At 45.4% G+C, this 25,469-nt stretch overlaps 1 protein-coding gene across 2 annotated transcripts in view; it reads right to left on the bottom strand.

Moving 5' to 3' along the window:
- The window catches only part of BAZ1B (bromodomain adjacent to zinc finger domain 1B), a 49,323-nt gene that overhangs the window by 15,694 nt on the left and 8,160 nt on the right, over window positions 1-25,469 (bottom strand). For both annotated transcript variants that reach the window (XR_009966997.1, XM_062630458.1), the window contains exons 3-11: window positions 24,255-24,399; window positions 23,186-23,384; window positions 18,539-18,660; window positions 17,585-17,782; window positions 14,571-16,266; window positions 10,153-10,291; window positions 8,976-9,106; window positions 7,359-7,470; window positions 226-324 (exon numbers count right to left, since the gene is read on the bottom strand). Coding sequence is in view for 1 of the 2 variants with exons in the window: in XM_062630458.1 (XP_062486442.1) it covers window positions 226-324; window positions 7,359-7,470; window positions 8,976-9,106; window positions 10,153-10,291; window positions 14,571-16,266; window positions 17,585-17,782; window positions 18,539-18,660; window positions 23,186-23,384; window positions 24,255-24,399 (2,841 nt within the window). In the remaining variant the exon portion in view is untranslated. The remainder of the gene's footprint in view (window positions 1-225; window positions 325-7,358; window positions 7,471-8,975; window positions 9,107-10,152; window positions 10,292-14,570; window positions 16,267-17,584; window positions 17,783-18,538; window positions 18,661-23,185; window positions 23,385-24,254; window positions 24,400-25,469) is intronic.

The following is a 25,469-nucleotide window of genomic DNA, read 5'->3' as shown; positions in this document are numbered from 1 at the left end:
CCAAGGAGGAGTTTCAAGACTGACAGACCCTTGGTTATCAACAACCTGCAGTTACTGCCCAAGAAAACCAGCAATTTCTCATCCTCCGTATCCTCCCCTCTTCAGCACAGGCACAATCAAGACAAAGTGCAGAATGCTGCTGCAGGAATGGAAATGCTTGCTATGAGAAGGACATGCTTTGACTTGGAGGAGGCACACAGAAAATAAAAAAAGGAGCAGGCTCACCTTTTCTCCAAACGCTCCTTGAGCTGGCTCTCTCTTACTCCTTGTGGGTGCAGGCAATCCAGCAGCTCATCCAAATCCTTCTGATTGTCACAGAGAAACCTGAAAGACAGAACATGTACCAGCATCAGCCAGTGTGTCTCTGTGGCAAGACAACTCCTCCTTCCAAATGGTGCACAAGTATTAGAGGCAGGGATGACAAGTAACCTATATCCCAACCCCATGGAGCAAGGTGAAATGCTTCCAGTAGTGCTGGCGTAAAAGCTTCCTGACTCAGACAGGCCTCATTTCCAGGTCCCCAAATGTAGTGAAATTCAGGGTAAGAAAAATAAAATCAAAATAAACACAGAACTGATTTTCTAGATTTTTCCCTGTAAAATTTATTGAAACACTGGCACTTGAATTCAGTCATCTACCCCAGGGGTTAGATTCACTAAGTTGCAGTCTGTTTAAGTAATCTGAAACATCATTTCAGAAGTACCAGGGAAGATGAACATGCCATACACTGCACAGCACAGCAATTCAATTGCTCTTTATGCAGACCCTTTAACTTCTGCTCACACAAGAAGTTCCTATATTACCACAGGGTATGTCCTGACTCATACCATGCCAGCACATGATGAGGATCTGTGACTGTGAAGGCCATGCTCTCTACAAGTACAGAAGTCCTTGTTGCTAAGAAGTTTGTCCTAACTTGAAACCTCAAATGCAGTAAGTGAAACCCACACTCATTAGCTTTAGACCTCCCTGCTAAGGAGGTCCTTGAGGCCAGCAGCAGTAATCCAGCAGTTGGCTGGATCTCAGAAAGGAAAGCTTTTGCAGCTACCTACATGAGGCATCCTCTGCAATTCCAGAGCACAATCAATTCTTAATGCTGGGCTGTAGGTTTAAGCTAACTTTCAGACAGCCTGAATTTCTGCTCTTTTCCTCTTCCCACCCCCACCCCCCCAACTCCACCCTAGGATGCCATAGAGCCTCCTCACCTGGTGGAGGACAAAGCCTATCTGAGCTGTAGAGCTCGTTTACAGCAAATGAGACTGACCACATCTCCCAAAAGAGAATTGCTCCTTAGAAGAGGGAAGTGAGGGAGCAGTATCAACCTTTTATGGAAACAACTGCAATGGACCACTATGTGATCCTCACCAGACGCAAAGAGGACTCCAGATCTAAATTTTCTTCTTGGGCACAAACTCAGATGAGCCAAGCAACAACTAGAGAAAGTTGTTCTGGCTCCTCCTGGAATAACAGTGTTCACAATGCTTATTTTTCTGGCAGAAATACTTACTAAATATCATACCTGAAAAGAAAATATTTCAGAGTTTTCATAGACTCCTACTAGGGGAATGGCTTCACAATCTGCACTCAGAAAACTGATTACTGTAATAAAACATAGGATTCATTGTTTAAAAATGGAGGAAAAATAGTTTCTTGCCAGTCACCTGCTTCAGTACACTCCATCCTCACTTTGCACACTGGGATCAAATCTGCTGGCCACCACTACCCTCCCCTGTGAGAAACAGGACAGAACGGCTCTAGATCTTTCACCTACTAGAGCCTACCACAGGCACTTCAAATGTTGCAGCCATGGGATCTGACAGGCAATTCCCAGATTCACTGGAAGGTCTTCCGACAGACCACTGCAATGACTTGTGTTTCTAAGTCTATTGGACTTCTGCTAAAGAAAAGAGAAATTTCCTAGAATATCTGCTATCAAACCAAACCAACCCAAACCATTCTATGAAATTGCTTCCATTCACTTGAGGCAGACCTTGGGATTGGGCCTAAGCCATATTTCAGCATGAAGTCATGATATGGGAATAGCATGAACCAAGCTTCAAAAGAGTTGCCCTGCAGATACCCAGCAAAGGACTATTCCTTGGGCATGCCGAGAAGGTTGCCTAGGTCATGATGAAACAACACGAGTCGCTGCTGGCAATATACCACTGGATCCAGCTGGAAAAATATACAAAATGACCATGCCTGAGCTTTCTCAGCTTCCTCCCACAGCTGCAACTCTAAGGGGGGAATCCCCTGCACTGTTCTGTCTTACTGTAAAAATGAAAGGACCCTGGAAGCAGTCAGCACATGGCACTTGGATTCTCCAGGGTTACGTGGCTTGGGGAAAGACAGCACAGGCTGCCACCAGTGTGAAAAAACAAGTATCATCCTCTCATGAGGAGCTAAGACCTAGCACAACTTTGCTCCTGCTGAAAAGAAAACAGGGCAGGGAGTAGAACATCTGTAACAGGTACTTGAGTCTTCCCAATTTGCCCTGAGAGCAGGAACTTCTGGAAGACAGACCTGTTCTATAGCAGCTTCAACTCCAATGTGCAAAATACAAACGTATCAAAGAGGCACCTGTGTTGGTTTGAGAGGTGACACCTTGCTGCTCTGTGCAGCCACAGCTCCTGGCTCTCAACTCAGCTCCATGCTCTCCATCCTACCTAAAGAAACCATCTGCACCCCCAGCTAGGGCTCAGCCAGCAGAAGGCCAGGAGCATGGATACAGTAGGGCAGGGCTTGCATTTTAAACATGGGAGGCAACAGGGCTATGAACTTGTGGCTCTTGATAAGAAGGAGGGGAAGCCAACTGGTGCCCTTCATGTGGTCTGACACAGAATTTACTAATACAACCTAGAGTGATGGGAAAGATGCCTTTGGGAGAGTCAAGACCCCATAGAGTCTGATCAGTATGCACATTAGATTGAACAGTCCTATATGTTCTCAGGCTACAAGGGACAGAGAGAGGTCTAAAACCCAGACCGAAGACTAGGGAATGAAGAAATCAAGAGGACAACACCTAGAGGAGCCCAGAATCAGTACCTGCTCTGGAGGGTTGGCAGAAACAGGGAAACTCCATCTGTAGAATATAGGCGTGAGAATGGAGTCTGTCAGCACTCACTCATGGTTAACTCACACTGTCTGCGGAGGGGACCCGCCATATCATGGTGTATTCCTGATAGATGAAGAACAACGGGAGTTACTCTGCAGAGATGCCACTGTTGCCAAAATTCAACTGCATTCTGATCAGGATGAGCAAGAAGTCTCCTGCACACTGATATACTGCGATCAATCTGTGGCTTTTGCAGGGAAGTCCAGTATGTACAGAGCTCCCCAAGTGCCACAGGACAGAAAGAGACATTTCCAGGGACCACATGCCCAGAAGTTTCAAATGGGGAGATATTTTTAATAAGCAACAACATCAGTGGAAGTGGCAAACATTGTTAGAAATGGGACTGGTGCATCTGTCTGGAGAGGGCAGAAGTAACCAAGCTTTTATGATTCTGAATGAGAGCAATGATTCAGCCTCTGCACTTCTAGGACAGAACACTGGGCCCTCTTCTTTTGGGGGACAAATTACTGAAAGCAGAAACGACTTGCATGAGATACTGTTTCTGTAACTCTTGGCAGAAGTATGGAATTTATTTCTCCCTTGATCAATAACCTATCAGCTCCCATTCTCAAGAAGCAAAGGAGCAGTTTCTGTGAAATCCAACCATTCACAGTGTTAATTTGATGTTAACTTTTAAGTCTCATCACTCTAGAGATTAAAAGGGTAAAGCTAAAGATACTCTATGTGCACTGTGAGGCTACTCTCAATCCCATGTTAGACGTATGACTAGGAAAGAGACACATGGCAGGAGGTAAAGCAGGACACAAGAAACGAGACTTATGCAGCACATGCTAACATCATGAGTTACAGCTCAGCAAGTCCTTGTACCTAAACCATAGGGAATGGAGGTATCCAAGGACCTTAGTGGACTCAAGGATTCTCAGGGTGCACAAGGACAATGTGCAAAGAGCAGCCAAGGAGGAGACTCTTCCATATCCATCCGTGCTCATGGGAGTCCTTGAGATTGGAGGGATCAATGGCCAAGGCAAAAATGAAGTAAATGGAATCTGGATTTCCTCAGAGGGGAGTTGTAGTTACTGTCTATCCCTGAAATAACAGCTCTTAGGTTGGCACTTGCATTTTTGTAAAAGCTGACCTGTAATTGGTGACAGCTGTCAGACAGGCACTTAGCAAACCTAGCTAACAGCTCTTTGCAGTTCCAGAGCTTTAAATAAATCTTTCAGCTGAGGAAGCTTCCTGCTTGTCTGTGGAAATGGCTTTAGGTTGCCCTGTCGCTTAGGAGAAAGCCACGCAGACAGCACAGAAGAATGTGTAGCCAGAACTGGTTATGTTTCCTTTGAAAAGCTGCCACTGTGCCCCCCGCTCACCTGAAGGCGTGAAGGCCTGCATCTGGCACAGATCTTCCAACTGCACTGCTCTAGCCATGGACATCCTGACACTGCCAGCCTGCCTGGCAGAACACCACACACAGGCATGATCCTCTCAGTGAAGAGCCAGCACACGCTGGGACTGTTAAAAGGTCTTCCCAGCAGGTACCAAAAAGGACAGAAATCAAAGACACTGGGACAAAAAAAAAAGATAAAATCCACCCAGCTCAGCATCTTATTTCTGAGGGAAGAAAGGGCAGAGCAGGGATGCAGCAACATTTCTTTGATCTGCCCCCACAGATTTCAGCATCTGTAGGTTTGAGGACCTCCTTGGGTGCCAAGACAAGAACCTTTGTGCTTAACACTCCCCAATAAGCTCCTCTTGCAGCAATTTGTCCAATAGATGCTTTGAACAGGGACTGACTTGGAGATCCCCAGCACCTGGTAGCAGCTGCAAGATCTGAAGTGACACTTCCTTCTCTATTTCAAACCTGCCATTTGCTAGTTTAATTTCCTGACCCCTTTGTTCTGTATCAAAAGGAAATCCTCTTTCTTTAGGAGACTTCCCTGTTCTCCTCCAGCAGCACTCCCCACCTCTCTGCTGAGTATTTCTGTAATTTGTTTCATAGTACTTAGGCAATTATTGACTCATGAGAAGAGTTTCCCTCTTATCCTAAAGCAGGCCCAGGAACAACAGATACTGGGAAGCAAGACTGTTCCCCAAGGAAAGGAAAGCAGCTTTTTGTAACAGAATGTAACTCCGTCCTGAGAGCATACAGGACCTGGTTCCAGGAGCTCCTGCTCCTGGGATGGATGCCTGGTTGCTCTGTAAAGCACTCCCAACCACTGTAACCACTCTTATCTCCCCCAGCATGTTGCTGACAGTTGCCAACCCAACTGAGCGAGTCAGCCCTGTCACGTAAAACACTATGTTTTCTCAAGTTCAGCCTGGAATTACAAGTTACAGGGATTCTGTGTCACTTATCCAATTTAGCTATATCTTGACTTCAGTTCATAGCAACATGCACTATTAATTTAAGCTACTGTTTTCCTTATATTTCATCCTACTGGGACACATCTGCTAAATGAAGATCAAGTATTACAAGAGGCAGTTCGCAGAGAAGAGAGGACTTCCCTGTGGTCCATACAGTTCTCTATGACTTCCCATTTAGCACCCTAGGAAAGCCCAACTGCTTGATATATGCTGTTGTGACAAGATGTACACAGGGTTGTTCAGCATGGAGAATGAAAAGCTCCCAGGAGACCTTACTGTGGCCTTTCAGTATCTTAAGGGGGCCTACAGGAAATCTGGAGAGGGACTTCTGACAAGGGCCTGTAAGAACAGGACACAGGGGAATGGCTTTAATCTGCCAGAGGGGAAACTGAGATGAACTCCTAAGCAGAAGCTCTTCCCTGTGAGGGTGCTGAGGCACTGGCACAGGGTGCCCAGAGAAGCTGTCCCTGCCCCATCCCTGGCAGTGTTCAAGGGCAGGTTGGACACAGGGGCTTGGAGCAAGCTGCTCTAGTGGAAGGTGTCCCTGCCCGTGGCAGCGGTTGGGACTGGATGAGCCCTAAGGTCCCTTCCAACCCAAACTATTCTGTGATTCTATGATGACTAGACTGAGAAAGGAAGGAGAGATTTGTCATGGCAATACTGACAGAGTGAAAGTGTGCACAGGAAACACCACTCTCTCCTACAGCCTGCCAGCAGTGAAAGAGAAGGGGCAGAGAACTACAGAGAGCGAGTACTCAGTACTGATGGTTTAGATGAATGAAAGCATCTACCCATCTCAGTCTCTTTGACAGTTTCAGGGGGGGGACGGGGGGGGGGGACTGGAACATCGATAGCAAAGTAGTTCTGACTCACAGCACTGAAACTATGCTTTGGAGCTGGTGGTACTTATCAAAGATCAAGTAACTCCACTTTGTGGGTCAAAGGTAGAAAACTGGGGAAAAGCCACTTATCTAGAAAAATGCAGAGTCCTTCACAAGCAGTTTAGCAGATGAAGGTGTAGTCATTATTTCCTGGCCTGGAGACATCACTTATCAGTCCTTCGCACACAGAGCAACAGTTAACACTGGAGATTTTCTTTAAAGATACAAGACACTGGTAGGGCAAATTACTGGAACAAATCACAATCACCCATGCTCAAAGTTAGAGGTTTAGATCTGACTCACTTAGAAGACACAGGTGGCTATTGCTTGGCTCTGGGAAGCACTGAAGGGTAACAGGCTATCAACATGGCAGAATGATTTTGCCAAGCTATAATTACCACTAACAACAAAAATCAAGTTGATAAGGTGCTACAGGAGAACAAACGGACACCACTAGTCTGTTGTGAAGACACTGACAAGGAGCTGGGGGATGGCTCTGCATGTCTCACATTGTACAAGAACATGCAGGATACAGGCCTGTCTCCAAAGATCTCAATGAAGACTTTAATTTCATGTGCTTAAAGACCCCATGTGCCACAATTCAAGTCTGCTGAGATGAACCATGAAAGAAAACCCAGATACACTTTGCTAGGCCACTGCTTCCCTCCTCTGTTCTGGGTGTTTTGGTTTTGTTCACTTCCCAATACTGAAATAAGCACACAATTCTTTAAATTAATACTTCTCCTGAATAGAAACTATTTTAAAAGCAATATATCTAAATAGCCTTTTACCAGCTTAATTCATACTGGCTCCGACTGATGAGATTGATTATAACAGTTCCACTGGCTCTTGGGACTGGCTGCCCTATTAACCACTCACGACTAGTGGTAATACCAGTAACAGCCTGGGGAGCTGCTGAAGTGACCCAGCTGTTGAGTATTGGAAGAGTGGTGGTATAGAGTGGGGTCTATCAAAAGAAATGGGTCTTGTTTCCTTGTCTCTGCCCTGTGAGTCCCTGGCAGCTACCAAAGCTGTGTTACCATAAGTTCTGTCCCTGCTTGGGCACAGTGGTCTCTGTGGGCAGGTCTGTAGCGTGCAAGGGCCTGTGCACTTTGCTCACTCTGCCATCCGCAGCTGTGCTCTTCCGCTTGTCTGCAAGAGAAAAAACACAAACTTGAGTGGCTTCTTCTCCTTCCCCCCAGCAACCATGTGCGTTCTGCACAAACTAACCTACCTCCACGGCAGGGTTTTTACACAGCATCTACGTGTCTGGGAGGGAAAACTAATCCAGTATTACCTCACGGTATATGCATTTATAGACATTAACAGAAAATTGTAACAGAATCTCAAAGAAAATACTGCATCTAAAAGCACACACATGAAATTCAGAAAAGCGTTCCTGCTATTTTAGACACATAAAACTGGTTTTGCTTTTTAGCTATACACTGACAAAATACATTTAGAACTGAGTTATAAACAACATGTATTTGTGCTTCAGAGCATCTTAGATAACAACCTGACACGAATATTATCCTTTGCTTATTTAAGCCTTTGCTTGTTAAGCTTTAAAAGGAACATGCTGAAATCCTGCACAGTAGCTGGGTAAATACTCAGGCAGCAGGTAAGAAATGGAAGCAGGCTGGTATACAGGGGCAGTGTTGGTCTATAGCTGAAAGAGTTCACGTAAGAAATTCCACCCATCTGGGACCACTGAGTGGTACCACCTCCAACTTGACAAGCCACAGACAGCTAGGTTTGTCACTGTAGGTTTGTCCTGACCCATTCTTCTGTAGACACCTACTCTGCCAATGCCCAAAGCACTACTGCTGGAGCTCTGATATAACCCAATGCACCCATCACATGCAGTGTCACTGCAGGTGGACTCAGCGCCAGCTTATGATGCTTCAAAAACAAGAAGCGAGCAGGACTGAAAGGACTGAAACTACACTGGAGTCAGATTACAGCATGCTCTTCCGTACCAAGAACTATTTCCACAGGAAAGTGTTGCTCCCCTCCCCACAGGTCAATTTTTGTGCATGCCCAAGCTCTGCCTGCAAGGCTCCACGCACAACTACAGAAGGAGCACCAGAACTTCAGCCACCTGCTGCATCTCACCTGCACATTCAGTACAAGGGGAATAGCAGGCTGAGAGGACATGTGCAAGAGGACTGTTTGCCCAAATGGTCTCCATCAGCAAAGCTATCGCTTTGTAGGAGATACCTACAGCTCGACACTATTTCACAGGTTAATCTGGGGCTCTTCGCACTGCTGGGACATTAGCACAATGATGGATGCCCTCACACCCTGCAACACAAAAGTGATCACCTGCAAAAGAAGTTTGGCACACTGCAACTCAGCAGGTTCAGAGTAAATGAGAGGGATTAGTCCACAACTGACATCAACCTCAGTGCTTTTAAGAGAGGTGGTTGTATCCCGTGGCCCTTATGTGGGTACACTGTGGGCAGTCCCAAGACCTGCAGCAGCAGGACAGAGCATCATGAGCAGACTCTTGTGTATAGGCTTCTAGGGTTTAAAGAAGGCTTAAATAAGAGTATCCCCATCAAAACACTCAGACTAGACAGTTCTTTCACATCCACAAATCCATTCAGTCTGACAGCAACAAAGGAAGCACCTACATAGAGGCAAGCTGATCTTACCTCCTGGGCTGTAGTCCTTTTTAAAATCTTCTTTTTTCTGATGGGGAAGGATGAATCTGTAGTCTATACTGTCATGTACCCAGCCCTTCTCAATGAACAAGCCAGGAACCTCATCCGAAAACAGCCAATACCTGTAGGAAACACACATGTTAACATGTCCTGTCTCCTCTCCTGGCTAGGTACATACATCTGCTTTTATTGGCATAGAAAAGCATCTATGTACTTGAGTCAAAGACTGGATGCATGTACATCTTTATATTAGCGCAGCTGAGAAGCATGGAACACTTTCATTAGAATCTATTCTAAGAGCATTCCTGCACAATAAACATGAAAAACAAGATAGTAATTTGGTTATTGAGCAATCACAGAATCATAGGATAGTTCAGGTTGGAAAGGACCTTAAGGCTCATCCAGTTCCAACCCCTGCCACAGGCAGGGGCACCTTCCACTGGAGTATCTTGCTCCAAGCCCCTGTGTCCAACCTGGCCTTGAACACTGCCAGGGATGGGGCAGCCACAGCTTCTCTGGGCACCCTGTGCCAGCGCCTCAGCACCCTCACAGGGAAGAGCTTCTGCCTAAGAGCTCATCTCAGTCTCCCCTCGGGCAGGTTAAAGCCATTCCCCTTGGCCTGTTCCTACAGGCCCTTGTCCAAAGCCCCTCTCCAGCTTTCCTGGAGCCCCTTTAGGCACTGGAGCTGCTCTAAGGTCTCCTCTTAAGGTACCTTCTCTTCTCCAGGCTGACCCAGCCCAGCTCTCTCAGCCTGGCTCCAGAGCAGAGCTGCTCCAGCCCTCACAGCATCTCCGTGGCCTCCTCTGGACTCACTCCAACAGCTCCACGTCCCTCTTGTGCTGTTGTCCCACACATGCTCTCTTGAGCTCTATCACGACTGCACGGGGGTCTCACCAGAGTGAAGCAGAGGGGCAGAATCCTGCCTGTCACACCCCTTTTAGTGCAAGCAAGCCAGAGCTCCACTAGGTGGACCCTGACCCCCACAGGAAGGCCTCAACAAGCTGCCAGTGCAATCCAGTGAAGGCTGTTACACCCCATATACACAAAGCTGTCCCTTCTGCTCTCCTGCATGGTTCTATACACAGGGAGTTCTCAACACCCTTATCAACCACGGGGGCTCCTGTCACAGAGGGCAGACCTGGCAGCTGGGGATCTTCTCCTTTCCCACCTGTTATGATTGCGATCAGTGCCCACCGGGGTCCTGCGCATCACCAGCTTCGCTTTGGCAATCCCATCCTGGAACGTTTTCTCAGCTGCAGCTTTATGCTTCCGGATTCTTTCTTCCTCTGCTTCTCTCTCCATCCTCACTGTTGGAATTAGTACAGAGAAGTAGTAACTTTCTTCTACTGTATCCAGACATCAATATTCTCTTTTATTTGACCACACCATGGGGGTAAACCCAATAAATTATTGGTGACTTTGGTTAATATTCTTTCAGCATAGGCACTCACCCATCATCTTGCTTTCCACCCACTATTCTAGAAAAAGAAATCAAGACTTAAAGTCAAGCTATAAGGATTAACTGGACTGAGAAAAGTGGAAAGTCTGGATAAAACATGCTCGTTATCATTCCTCATTCTATATCAACAGTAGCATCCACTGCTGCACAATCCCATGTAACAACTGGGCCAATGATCTTTACCTACAGCACAAAATACAACAAGGGCTGCCCAAGGAGTCCAAGGGTTGGCAGTGGTGCAGCTGTCACATCGGAGGCCAGCTTGGCTCTTGATGTCCAGACTTCTACAGCCACAGCTACAGGGACCGCTGCCCCCACAACCTCACCTACTGGAACACCAGACCTGGCTGTCTCGCAATAGCAACCATATTACAGCTCCTCACACCTTATGCTTTCCCTCAGTCTATAATTTGAAGAACATGAAAATAGAAACCTTAGGTTTCCAACTCATGACAATATTGGGATTTCAGTAGCTGTCAATACCCACACCTGCTGACAAAAAAGAAAGGAAGTGGCCTAAATTCTGGCATCACAGGGTCCTGAGCCTGGTCACAGGGTCTTACAGAACAAAACACGTCCTTTCACATCTTTAGGTAAGGAGCAAGCTTCTGCCAAGAGAAGGAACTCTAAGGTCAGCAGGATTTACAGCTCTCATGATGGTTCAAGAGTCTCTCTCCACTTCTGCCTGCCTGAAGAATAGATGTACTTTCACCAGGACAAAAAGGAACAAAACATCCCACTGAGTCACACTGGTTCTCCAGAGCCTGATTTCAGCCTGACAAAGACATCACCCCTTCATAACTTGTGCAAAAGGCTGTGGGCAACATTCCTGTGTCCTGAGAAAATGCAGATTAAAAAACCCAAAAGGAATGAAGAAATGAAGACTTCAGAGGTCAAAGCAAGTGTATGGAGGTTGCACACTGGCTGCTGGGCCAGGGAGAAAGCCAGCTTCTTGCTAGGACTTCTCCCAGGGCTACTACCTACTCTCTCACAGCCATTTTCTGTATCCAGGCAGGTTTGGTAACAGTTGACCAACAAACACCCGGTAAGTCTCTGAAGTCCTGCCACTGTCATCAATCCTGACGGATAAGAGGAGACATGCTGAGAAACATACCCATGCATTTGTTACACCAACTCGCTCTATCAGCTTTTATATAACAACACACCAACAATATACCAACTTACCCTAACTGCAGCATGGTAAAACCATCCTGTGAATCTACGCCTGCCAGACACAAGCAGCTGCATAACACACATCACAGAATCCTAGAATGGTTTGGGTTGGAAGGGACCTTAAAGCTCATTCAGTTCCAACCCCTGCCATGGGCAGGGACACCTTCACTGGTGCAGGTTGCTCCAAGCCCCATCCAACCTGAGCCAGTGCCTCACCACCCTCATAGTATGTCTGTAAACACCAACTCCTCCCTAAACCTTATGACTGCTTCCCTATCTTGAAGTCCTGAAATCAGAATAAGGCACAACAGTCACTCTCACGGTACCAAATGTTTTGTGTCAGCTAAATCTGAGTCTCACAAACCTCACGAGACCCAGACTACAGGAAGTACCATTCTCACCTTCCACTAGAAGGAGATGGAAGCAATAGGATTTCTCCAAGAATTTCTCCCCTGGACACCTTCTCAAGACTTGCTGCTGTGCCTGATGCTAGCACAAGGGACACCTCCCTCCTCCGCAGAACCCTCCCCTCAAGAGCCAAGACTATAACCAAAACCAGCCATGCTGCCAGCAAACTCCTCAATGCTTACAACCTGGGATACCCTGGGCACTATGAGACAGGTATTTTTTTCTATCTAACCCAGCTGCAACATGCATCATCAAGTGCCAGAATAAAGAAGAGACAAGGAAAGAACAGAAACTCATATTTATTTATATGCCAAAACTATTCAATCAAAATGACACCAACTAGACACCAAACACCACGTTAGACATCAAACTAGTGGTTTCCTCCCTGCACCTCACTTTCAGTTGAGATGGCAAGCTACTCTCAGTTGGTACTTTGCTCTAGCAGGCTTCATTAGCTGCATAAGCTTCCAGCTTTGCTCACCTCCAACTGACTGTACAGGAGCTGTTGCTTCATGGGGTGATAAGGCAAAGAATAGTTAGTGCTGCAGTAACAAAGAAATGAAAGCAACTTTTCACTATTAAGAAAATACAGATATTAATGATGTTATTTCAACAGGAAGTTCTATAGTGACTTCTTTTGAAGTCAAGAAAGAACAAAAAAGGCCCACTTATGCTTTCTTACACGGGGCTCTTTTTTGAGCTGAGACTAGAGAGGCAGCACTGGCCTCAATCGTGATAGGTTTTAACTAGAAAGAGGTTGGTGCTCCCTGTGTTACAGATGCTACCAGAGCAGTGGAAAAGAAACCTCTGACTGTGAGATACATATCTCTAGATATGTAAAGAGCAGCTGATGACAAAACACCTATTGTGCATTGGTCCATATATATGTATATGAATATAGAACCACTGCACAATAGGTGTTTTCTCAGCAACTCCTTCTACTTCCCCCAGAGACACTAACATTAATAAAACCAAATGTAACTGAAGTGCTGTGAAAGCTAGTACACTGAAAGAGCCTGCAGAGAGCCTGGGCAGCAGCAGGAGCACCCTGATGCAGCTCTCACTGTGGTTACAAGTACTTTTCACATCCTGAAGCCACACCAGCCCCCGGGCCTGAAGTGCTGAGCAGGCTACCCCTGAGCTGCTAACCCTGCAGCCCTAACTGGTGCCTACCAACACTAACCACAATCATTACTCCAAAAGGCTACCTCTGGGCCTGAAGCAACTACTTATTGGGTAAAAGCAGCACTGGATACCTGAAATGTTGGGGTTTGCTTTGTGGAAAGGAAGCAAGATGAATTCAAACCATAATGAAAGGCTTAATCCTTCCTTCCCTGCCAGAGGGACAGAGTTTTCCTTGTGGAGTGAATGAATGAACTAAATGAATGAAGAATGCATTAAACTTCCTCAGCCACAAGTCAAATTATTCTTATCTCCATCAATGTAATCTTGCTTTTCCTCACATATAACTAGCACAAAGCATCAAGTGAGAGCTACAAGAAATATCCAAAGGAGCAATGTCCAAAATGTATCAAGTTTTGCAGTAAAATCTTATCATGAATTTGAACTTGTGGTCAAGCAAGTGGAACCCTATAAAACCTGGGGCTGCGGCCCTTCAGCTACAGGCTGTAGCTCGTTGGCATTTTGTTTTTCTGGAGAAGCAGGACAGCACCCCAGATCTTCAGCGGTTTATTGGCACTTCTGAGACTCACAGTTCTTAAAAGAAGGTCTGAAAAATCTATTTACTGCCAGTAAATAGAGTGAGGCCAGTGCCCTTCCTTAGAAGCCTCAGGGTATTACACGCTATTCACCTATTCCTGGTCTCTAGAACACACTCCCAGATCCCAGCCAAGGCACAGAAATCATGCTCCATGTGGGACTGTTTCAGAAGGGAACTAACAACCCAGATGAGCTAGGCTGTCCAGTACCCACGTCTGCAACCAAAAAGATCCCTGACGTGTAATTCCAGAGTATTCCGCTCTTCTTACTCCACTGTAGCAAAAGGCACTACTTCCCCAGAGGCATATGGAGTCTGGCACTGAAGCTTGTGTTTTAGAGGTCTGAGCAGACAGCTTGTACAACTCCACAACTACTTAAAATGAGAAACTGTAAACTGAAATGTGTTGCGCCTAAGTCCTTATCTGGGAGGTGGGCTGCTGGCACCAGCTTGACAATGCACGGCAGCATGACCAGCAGCAGCTGCAGGAAATAGGTTTTAGACAGGAAGTATCCCCTATGTACATAAAAGTCAGAAAATATCTGGATGTAGACCAATACTTATTGTTGGTTTCTGTTCTTCAATCCTCCTGGGCCTGACAGAACTAGAAAGAGACTGAACACTGCTCTAGAAGCAGTTACTGCTTTTTGTGAACACTCCAAATTTTGAACTGCAATAGGAACCACAGCAGCTGAATCACAATTCTCCAATGAGGAAATCCCTTAAAAGCAGGTAATACTTTTGAGAACAGGCTATCGATTTTGCCATTAACTTATTCACCTCTACTCCACAACACACAAGTGCTCTAATCTCCTGGTATTTTTCTTACCTCTCATTTGTATTTCTTGTTGCTCCCTCTCTTTCTTGGCTTGGATGGCAAGAAGGCGCCTGCTCTTCACAGCACTGATCATATCATCAGCTTCTATTTCAACCCTGTGCTCTATTTTCATCATCTCATTTTTTTTCTTTTCATTTCTTCCCATCATGTTCTCATCTTTCCCATTCTCCTTGTTCTTGGCCACCATTTCTTTTCGCTTCTGTTTTTCTGCTCTCTTCTTGTCATTTTCCTCCTTCAGGATAGCAAGGCGCTCCTTCCACAGCTCAGCCGATGTCTGCTGCTTGGCCTCCACGTGGTCCTGCACCGAGTATGTCATTAGAATCCGGTGGCACAGGGCTCCAAGTATCTGTAATTTCTCTTCAGGAGTCAGCTCAAAGAACTCAGATGTCTCCAGTTTCTCCAGAAACTCATCCTGTACTTCATTATCTTCAAAAGCTGCTGAATCCTTGCTTTCATCTATGTTATCCGAGACCTCACTTTCCTCTTGCACATCTGACTTGCGCAGGCATAAGCGAACCAACTCCGAAGCAGAGTGCAAAGTCAGTGGTATTTCAGAAAGCTTCATTCCCAGCTCAGCATAATCTTCAGCAATTTCATCCTGCAGCAGGGTCTGCAAGAGAATGACCAGTACTCGGTTCAAATACAGGAAGCCTCCCTTTTCTGCACAAAGCGCTTCCATCAGGGAAACCGCTGTGATGGGATATTGAGCATCCGGCATCAATAATCCTGAGTAACAGCTCAGGAACTCTACTACCATGGCAACGTCCCCAAAGAGCGTATTAGGAAGTCCTTCTGGAGTATCAACCAGTTTAAAAGTAGGCAAGCTCTTCCCTTTCAGATCTTGGTCCTCGTATCTTTTCTGTTTTTCCAGTTTTTCCTTCATCTCCTTCTCCTTTCTCTCCTTTGCTCTCTCCTTCAGCTTCTCTTTCAGCTTTTCCCTTTTCTTCTTCATGTACTCCTTTCGCTGCTCCTCGGTCATGGTGGCCCATTTCTTCCTGTGCTCTAGAAGCTCATAGCGTTTCTGTACTAAGCCTCGCAAGTCCTCCGGAAGACGGGCACGATCCTCATTGGAGAGTAACCGAGCTGTTTTGGAGATGATGCAAGAAAGAGCACTTTTTTTGTCTTCCCGGTCTTTGTTTTCTTTGTAATAGGCAATAAGATGGAGTGCTGCAGGAGGCAGATGTTTCTGCGGTTTGCTGGAAGATCTAGGGGTGCCTCCTGAATTCCTGGGAGCCCTGGACACCTTAGTGGTACCTTTAGCCATGTCCAGTAGTGTCATTTGTTTCATTTTCATCTTAGGGGTCTTCAAGCCTTTCCTTGGAGACTTTGATTTCCCTGATGACTTCTGCCCATTCAGAACCCTTTTGCCTCTTTGCTTTTTGTCCAAGGATTTGTTGCTGCCCTTTCCCAGTCGGCTCCTCTTTGGAATGTGAAAGTTAGAACCAAGTTTAGCCGGTGACACAATTTTCATCACTTCTTCCAGCTCCTCTTTAGGAGATTTTGAATTCTTAGAGTTTTTCACCTTCAGTGGAGAGCCAATAATAGATTTCTCCAAATGCACATGGCACCACAGAGTAGGACTCAGTGGCTGGCCCAGGGATGATCCATCAGCTTTGGACTTCTTAGAAGGCTTTCTGTCAGGTGATCGAGAGCTCTTCCTCTTGGTTGATGGGTTGAGAGTCATATACTAAAAGAAAGAATTCATTTATATTAACATTTAAAGATAACTAAAAGTATCCTTTCCTGTCAACTACTTTTGCCTATTTTCACTTTTCATGTACTTTTCCAATGAACAGGGTGTACTCAGCACATGAAGGGTAACAGGCTTCTGCAATAGCTTTCAACATTCTGCACTGCAGTCACTACGTTGGTTTGGGAGTCATCAGCTCACTCTGGAAAGCTCACATTTAACTTTAGAAACTGAAACACTACGAAGAATTTTTAAACATTCCCAACTACATTACAGAAAACCTGAACAAGTTGTGGGGAGGGGTTTGCCTGGAAAATGCTGCCATTCATTGCAGAAACAAGTCCTCTGATGAGAGACTTCTTCATGAACCACAGGGGGGTTCAGTCCTGGATCCCACCCTGCTCACTGCCCAGAGGAAAACCAAAGGAGCATCTATGGGAGCCAGGGGTTCAGAGGCTGGTTTCTGAACTGCCTGAAAGCACCCAGAATGAAGGGGGGGGGGGGGGGGGGGCAGGATTTGGTTCTGGGGAAGGATTCTGTTCTGAAGCAATGCAACTGAACAGTGACTGGTTTTAAGCTGCTGAGATCACCTACTTGACAGGGCACTTTTAGCACAGAGCAGTTTAACCCAGAGCCAAAGAGACCGACTTCAGAACTCCCTCAGCATCTCAATTTCAGTTTCAGAATGCACCCAGAATACTAACATATTTCAAGAGGCAAAAAATAAAACACACGGATATAACCTTTACAGGCTAAAAATCTGAGATTCCTTAGCAGTAAAACACCCCCACTGTAATAAGCACAGCAAAAGGCTGTTTCAGAACAGACATACAGAAACGCGATCAAGTTAGGACTGCCATAGGAACACTTAGATTTTCTTACTCAGGGACGGTCACTCTTGAAGGCTTTGTTTAAGAGCCCTCATTAGCTACCAGAGAAGTTTTTACTGAAGACCGCACAATCATCAAATCCGGTGTCTGCATTAACTTCATTCCACAAAAATTGTTTTGAATTCTTTGCTAAAGACAATTACCTCAGCCAAAAGCATCCAGCATCAATACGAATCATAATGACAAATTTACAAATATTAGACCTAAAACTTATACTGGAGGGGAGCCAAGAAAAGAAAGTTCCACCTTCAGCTGTGTCACCTCTCAAAGGGTCAGCCTGCGAGAGTGGACCTTCCTGCTCTGCAGCTCGCTAAGCTGATGTAAGCTTTGGAGCTTACCCAACTGCCACATGAAGTCTCCGCCAAGACTGTCTAACAGTGGGGAAAGGGTGAGAAAGCAAAGGAGGTACTTTTAAGAGCTCTTACCTTATGTGGGTCAAGCAAGAAGTCACTAAATTTACTGGGGAGAGCGTATTTCTTCACTAACTCATCCTCCACGACCCACGGAGCGTTCTCACACGTGCCAGCCCGGAGGGCGTTATGTCTGATGAAGTACCTTAGGATCTCCTTGTTGGGAGGACGCTCCGTGCGGACTAAACTATCTGCTGGTACATTGCTGATGATCTTGGAGATAACAGACAGACTGTTAACACTTAACTTCTAACCACATTATAAATACGTATCACGTGGCTGAAAGGAGGCAGGACTATTGCAGTGCTTCATGCCCACACACTTCTCACTCTTTAAAGCTCTTGTGAAGGCTCAAACCAAAGAGAAATTTCAGAACTGACATGCACAACAGAGACTGGCAGGAGACTGTTAGCCAAAAGAGTAAAATATATTAGTGTTGCAAATTTCTTGCCAAAGCTTCACCTCTGACCTTCCTCTGGCTGTGCTTGCTTCTAACTTAAAAGATTTTACATGTTAACGTTCATTTTGTGTTGACTTTTTTTTTTCCTGAGACCAGAGGTGTGAGTGGTGCTGTACTCTGTGACGGATGCTCACTAAATTGAGGTCAGCTCTGCCTTCCATGTTAAATTAGCAAGCAGATGACAGAAAGCACCCAGCACTGCTGCAGCTACATGGAGCTTCCCAAAGCACAGCTACCTACAACTCTCAGAGGTGCTCAGTTAGAACAAGAGCAGCCTCTGCTGGTCTAACTGACCAAATTCCATTAACTGCCTGACCAGTTCACAGCAAGCCCTCTAAGGCTATTGGCAGCACCATGACTCAGTGTGTGCTACTAGGGAATTGTCAGGTGTTACCATGCACAAAACTCAATTACATGTAGAAATAGTCGACAGTCTGTTACTGTACAGACACAATGACAGTGATTAATCAAACCTGCATACTCAGAAACAATACAAACAGAGAACTCACCTTATCTTCATTTTTCAGTTTGACATCGTATTTGTGTGGAAGGAATTTAGGTGGAACCCACTTCCGCTCTTCCTTCTTCAAAGAAGTGGGAAGCTTTCGAGGAGACCTACGTGCTCGGTCATCTGGTAAAGCAAGGGAAGAGATTCAGTGCCTTAGTATTGGAGGAAAAAAAATAAAAAATAAAAATCAAAGAATCCAGAGCATCACCAGGGGGGCAACCTCACCCCCCTGCACACCGAGTGTTTGGTTAAACTAGAATGTCATGAAAAAGTCCCAAATCAGGTTTTAGAATCCCAGCCTGGTTTGGGTTGGAAGGGACCTTAAAGCTCATCCAGTTCCAGTCCCCTGCCATGGGCAGGGACACCTTCCACTAGAGCACCTTGCTCCAAGCCCCTGTGTCCAGCCTGCCCTTGAACACTGCCAGGGATAGGGCATTTATCGCTTCTCTGGGCACCCTGTGCCAGCACCTCAGCACCCTCACAGAAAGAACTTGTGCCTAAGATCTCATCTCAGGCTCCCCTCAGATTTTGTAAATTTGAGGTTTTAAAAGTATCCTAAAGATGCAGACTGCAGAGTCCCTACACAGCTCCAAAGGAAGAGGTAAAACCTATCTTTAAGGAGTACAAAGGACCACTTGGAGTATTTAAACCCATCTCTCTACAGCTGGTAAGCTGCAAGTACCTAGGGAGAAAATGGCAGAAAGGGAGAAAATGTCTATAAAACTCATTAAGGGAGAGAGGTTTCATAACCTAACCTAACCACAAACCTGTCCAGGGAGCTGCTGCTGAGTCCTACCAGCCTCTGCCATGCCATACTGGAAATAACCCTACTGCAGGAATTACTGGCTCTAAATTAAAGTAACTTTTAAAAACATTTAACTTCAGTGGCCATGAAAAGTTTTCCAGTTCTGAGCCCCATGTGTACAGGCTCATTTAGCTTGAAATTTTAAGCATACTCATACAACCAGTCTCCTTCTTGTCAAGAGAGATGTAACTGAAGGACATCACCTCACCAGCTGGTGTTCAGTCTATTATTTCTATATTCAGGTTGCAAACATTAATCATTTCAGAGAAAAATCCAAGCTTACTGAAGGAAACAATCCCCAAACGTTTCTCTGTTTGTGGCTATGACACAAAGAGAACACTAAAGCAAGCATGAGAGATGAGAACAATTATCTACTAAGTACATGCAGAATATAAGTAGATGGTAGACCAAAGTCAGGCTTTAAAATAAATAAATAAATAAATGTCACATTCTAGGCCTGACAGCACTTAAGCTTCAGCAGCATTATAGCTTTCACAGTATAAAAGCAAGTTCTGCCCCCTGCCTTCCAGAATCAGTCACCTCAGTTAAGAAGCAGATGACAGATGTTACATAAATGTGCAGGTACTTTCCCCATTAGTGTTGCATTTCAGATAATGCAAAGTGGAACTCTCTGCTACAAGCATCACTCATTTTGGAAGTCTTCCCACTCATTATAGCAGTTCTTCTTTAAGATACCCCCCTGGATTTTCTAACAGTGATAGTACACATGAAAGGAGATGAATTTTCTCATCACAAGTCAGGCTGACAAGTAACTTTTACCTGCTTTGGTTCCCCATTTGTATTAAAAAAATCCTGGTAAATTCACAATCACTGAACTGTATTTCTCTGCTCAATGGCACAACAGAAGTTGCAAAAAGGATACCTGAAGCTCTGTCAAAGTCCTACTTTCAGAGATCTGCCTCCATGGCTGAACCTGATCTTCACTGGATGCACATGCCACGCATAAGCAAGTTCCTGTCACAAGCCTGTGCATGACCTCTCCTGCAGTTTACTTTCCAGATTCTAGAAATAGGGGTGACATCAAGTCCCATCAAACAGCACCTGGACACTCAGAGGTGGGGAAGAAGAAACCACTGCATGCTTCTGCAGTTATCTCACAAAAAATGTACTGTACTTTATTTGCTGTTGAATTCCACTGCAATAAAACTTACACTATGGGAACCTCAGAGAGCACCCATGTGCTGGAGTCTCCTATTTGCCACTTATTCAGGATTTTTTCAAGGCAGTATTAGCTCCAACTACAGCTCAAGCTGCAGAACCTGCCTTCAGTAGTTCATTTCTGCCCATTTCCTGGAGTTCACTCCCTAAGCAGCTGAAAATACAAAGCCACTTCAGACTGCACATATGATGCAACGAAGCTGGTATAAAGCCTTATTTTGGGCTTCTGAAGCACAGCAGACTTCTAACCAGAATGAAGAGCTGAAGCTCGCTCTGCTCCTTTTTTCTCCTCCCACAAAACCAGCCAATCTGACCCCAGTGGAGCAGAAATGCTCAGGGCAGCCCTGCCCCCTTGTGTGTGCACAGGGGAACACAGCTCCTACACCCAGCCGGTGCAGCAAACTCGTGTGTGGTGACCTCAACCCCTATCTATGACCGGTGGTCACTGCTTTTACTGACCATGTTATGACCTTTCTGGCACCCCTGATCTGAAAACACTGAGGTTCATCTTTTATGGCAAGGGCAGGACAGTCCGAGTTTAGAGAGGTGACTAAACACACAGGTCAGATCATCAGCTGAGAAAGAAACTGCAAACACCACAGGAATCCCCAGTCCTGTGGGATTCTTTCCATCTCCAATCACTCCAATGGCACTGCCAGCAAGAACCCAGCTGAACACAGCTCCTCACAACAGGCACACCAACGGACAAAATACTATGGTAGAGTTAACTCCCAAGCCCCCAAATGCTGTTGTAAATTTGGTCAACAATTGTTTTTAAAGTAAAAGGTACTTCCCAGGCCTTTAATGAGCAGGTAGTACAAGAGAACAACTCAGATTAGCCCCACCCCGCCCCAAGCCCTACTGCTATTTCAAAGGATAAAACCAGATTGCTTCTGCAACATCTGTTTTTCCCCTTCCTGGTTATACAGAGGACTGCAGTGAAATCAGAGCAGCTCAGAACTTCTTCCAGCACCCATCAGCAACAGCTGACAATTATTAAGCTTGGCAGAACTTGTCTTCCACTCCTGACTTTGCTATGAGCTTGCTGGGCTATTTCTGAGTTTCCTCTTCTGCATATGTGCTTATGTGCACCTTCCCCAGATGCAGAAGTGGCCACTGACAAATGTAAATGGTTTATTACACAAGTAATAAATTCATTAAAAGGACTGCAACCTGTTTGAAAGCAGTTTTTGAAATGTCTTCTACAGAATCTTATTATTCCATCTTTGAAAAGTTGCACAGGACATGAACCTTTTTTCCTCTCCTCTCTCAACAGTTCCTTCTCAGAGTTATGAAAAGCCCTGGATATCCTGCGCTTGGACACCAAGTGCTTCTGCTGCAAGGAGGAACAGATACGAAAGCGGGGGATAATGTTTCAAAACATGCTTTATTCTGACCCCTCAGAAAAAAAATCATGTAGAAAAATGCAAATTTTTTTGTCTCAGTAGCTGAAAATTGGAAAGGGGGATAAACTGAAAGAAAAAGCTTTTTTTGGTCAGCTGGGGACATGAAATGGAATTAGAGCTTTTCTCCGCAGAGCGACAGGCTTCCGAACTGGAGGGTGTTTGTTCCGAGAATGATCATCATAGAATCACAGACTGGTTTGAGTTGGAAGGCACCTTAAAGTCAAGTGCAAGGTCCTACACCTGGGTCAGACCAAATCTCAGGCACAGCTACAGGTTGGGCAGAGAAGAGATTCAGAGCAGCCCAAGGAGGAGGACTTGGGGGTGTTTGATGAGAAAATGAACATGAGCCGGCTTCAGTGTGCGCTCACAGCCCAGAAAGCAACCGTATCCTGGGCTGCATCAAAAGGAGCGTGACCAGCAGGTCGAAGGAGGTGATCCTGCCCCTCTACTCTGCTCTTGTGAGACCTCACCTGGAGCACTGTGTGCAGTTCTGGTGTCCTCAACATAAAAAGGACATGGAACTGTTGGAACAAGTCCAGAGAAGGGCCTCGAGGATGATCAGGGTCTGGAGCACCTCCTGTATGAGGACAGGCTGAGGAAGTTGGGGCTGTTCAGCCTGGAGAAGAGAAGGTTGCGTGGAGACCTCATAGCAGCCTTCCAGTATCTGAAGGGGGCCTATAGGGATGCTGGGGAGGGACTCTTCATTAGGGACTGGAGTGACAGGACAAGAGCTAATGGGTTCAAACTTAAGCAGGGGAAGTTTAGATGGGATATAAGGAAGAAGTTCTTTACTGTTAGGGTGGTGAGGCACTGGAATGGGTTGCCCAGGGATGCTGTGAATGCTCCATCCCTGGCGGTGTTCAAGGCCAGGTTGGACAGAACCTTCGGTGCCCTGGTTTAGTGTGAGGTGTCCCTGACCATGGCAGGGGGGTTGGAACTAGATGGTCTTAAGGTCCTTTCCAACCCTAACTATTCTATGATTCTAAAGACCACCTAGATCACCACCCTCACATAGATTTCAGTATTATACCCTAGAAAGACGGCACATTTTCTGCTTTAAACCAGGCAAGAACAGCTGAGAGCCAACAGCACTGATGCCACCAAAGCTGCACCATCATTAGTGACAACCACAGAACTTTTCAACACATAACACTGCTTAAAAATCCCAGACAATGTCGACAGCCCAGACCCAGGACATACATAAGTTCAAATACTCACTTCCAGGTGCTATCTACTAGCATGCTATCTTACTACTTACTCATACTTTCCCTCCTGTTGTCATCCTCCTTCAAGATAGCTTCCTTCTGGTTGTCCTGTGCTGCCTGGCTGGAATTCTCCTTGTCACTGGATGGGGAATCACAGGCTCCATCAGATTTCTTTTCCGAGGCCTCTTCATCAACCTTCTCCAGGGGATGTATTTTCACAACTTTCACAGGCAACATTTTCTCCTTACCAACCTGCAAGGCAATAGTGATGAAAACTGAACCCGAGCAAAACACATTAACTAATGAGCTTTAAACACTCCAAGGAAGGAAACATGCAGCCAGGACTACCTACAAGCTGTAATCTGGCAAAACAACTGCCATCCTTCCTGAGGAAGGATGATCCCTCTCATGAAGCAATTACAGGGTTTCTTTCTACTACTCCTACCTGGAAGTTCTGTACAAATTGTTAAGAAAGAGAGAACTGCCAACCCTCAAGTTCTTCCAGTGTTTAATGATGCTACTTTCTCAGCCTGAGGAAGGAGTATGCCCATGGTGCAAGCTTGCTCTCTCAACAGCCCCAGTTGAGAGTATGTCCCAGACAGATTGCCAGCACTTTATACCTTTCCCTTATTTTTAACAGGTTTGAGTTTTCTCCACCATTCCCAGTTCCAGAGGGAATTTTCCAACTGTTAGGGCATAGAGACTTGCAAGCAGTTGACTTCAAGCTACATTACTTTAGGACTATTACTCCTCCTGGGAGCACATTAGAGCGGATTATGGCAGGTGATAATTTTTAACTTCTTCTAATTATGTATTTATATATATTTAAATATGTACAAAGACCATCACACATTTAAACAGTATAATAAACATATCTCTATTTCACTACACACACACGGATCAGTCATTTTCTTCTTGCCATCAAAATAGGTCATCCACTTGCTTCTGCTTATAGAACCATTCTGCATTCAAAAGCAGGTGCTGTCACGGGGATTCTACAGAAAAGAAACTCACCATCTTTCTGACGATGTGACTAACACATCCTTCCCATCTCCTGCCTTTAGACATCCAAAACGAGCTCGGTGCGAAAAGCATGGGATAAAACAGAAAACGGATCCTTACCTCAAAGTCACACTCTTCTCCCACTGCAAATTTGGTCATGATCTCCAGCCAAGCAGCATCCACCAACTTCTCCAAAGATACAGTGTTGTGGTGGACTATTTCCAGTACCAGTTTCTCATACCAGATGGGGAACTCCTCCTTCAAGCTGAGCAAGCACAGAAGTTTTCGTTATTCCAGCAGTAAAAGCCAAACTGCAGAGCCACCTCCCATTTTGCAGTCCGGGAACATTAACAGCCAGGACAATGTTGGAGGCAGATACTGCATTAGCACGCAAACATCCTTGGGCTTTTGCTGCCCTTCCCCAGCACCTCCCCACAGTGTTAACTGGCATAACAATACAAATTGCACTCTTCCTCCCAGAAGAAACACAGAAAGTGTTCTGGAAGAGCAGCGCTGATGGTGAATTCCTTCCTGCTGGTCACTAACTGCCTCTCTACCACACCAAGATCACGTAGTGTTTCTGGGGCTTAAGATTTCTGCTTCCAACCAACACCACCATGATGCTGATGAAGATCCGGCATTTCTTTCTTTCCAAACAGACTGCTAACTCAGGGAACAAGATAGAGGCAGGTTAACACAATCCAATTATCCTTCCACAGAAGGATATTTTGTGTGTTTCACCACATCATCTTCAAATATTTTCACATAGAGAAAAGAAATGACTGTTACAAATTGACCTGACTGATTTTCTTTCTAGAAGATCAGGTCTCTGCTGACAGAAGACTATGAAATCCATTGCATAAAGCTTTCTGGCTAAAAAGCCCATTTCAAGTTACTTTAAGGAGAAACAAAATACCCTATTTTTCCACAGCCCTTTTAGCTTTCCAGGCTCCAGGATGCAGGGCTGACAATCCTCAGCTCTCTCTGCTGTTCCACAGCTGCCACTAGCAAATTTATCCCTTTAGCAAACTGCTAAACGAACTTTTTTTATTCAGACTAGTATCAGGTATTCAGCAGCCAGCAAACTGCCTGGGAAGCTTTTCATCCCATTTCAAGCGGACAAAGCTAAAAATCTCATTCCACAGCCTTTTTTCCCCCTCCATATTTAGAGAGGCTATAGCTAAATTTGCTATTGAGAATCTGCCATTTATCCTTCATTTACATTTCTCTGTGCTTTCAGAAGTAGCCAACCAACCCACCACTGTTAACCAAAACTAAGTGACACCAGACCAGTAGGCTTGGTCTCAGGATTTTAAACTAATGGAGCTAGCTCTG

This window comes from Pezoporus occidentalis, unplaced genomic scaffold, assembly GCF_034315485.1.
Source record: "Pezoporus occidentalis ecotype Australia unplaced genomic scaffold, CSIRO_AGI_Poc_V1 ctg351, whole genome shotgun sequence".
Classification (NCBI taxonomy): Eukaryota; Metazoa; Chordata; class Aves; order Psittaciformes; family Psittacidae; genus Pezoporus; species Pezoporus occidentalis.
This window is presented reverse-complemented; position numbering and strand designations above follow the sequence as displayed.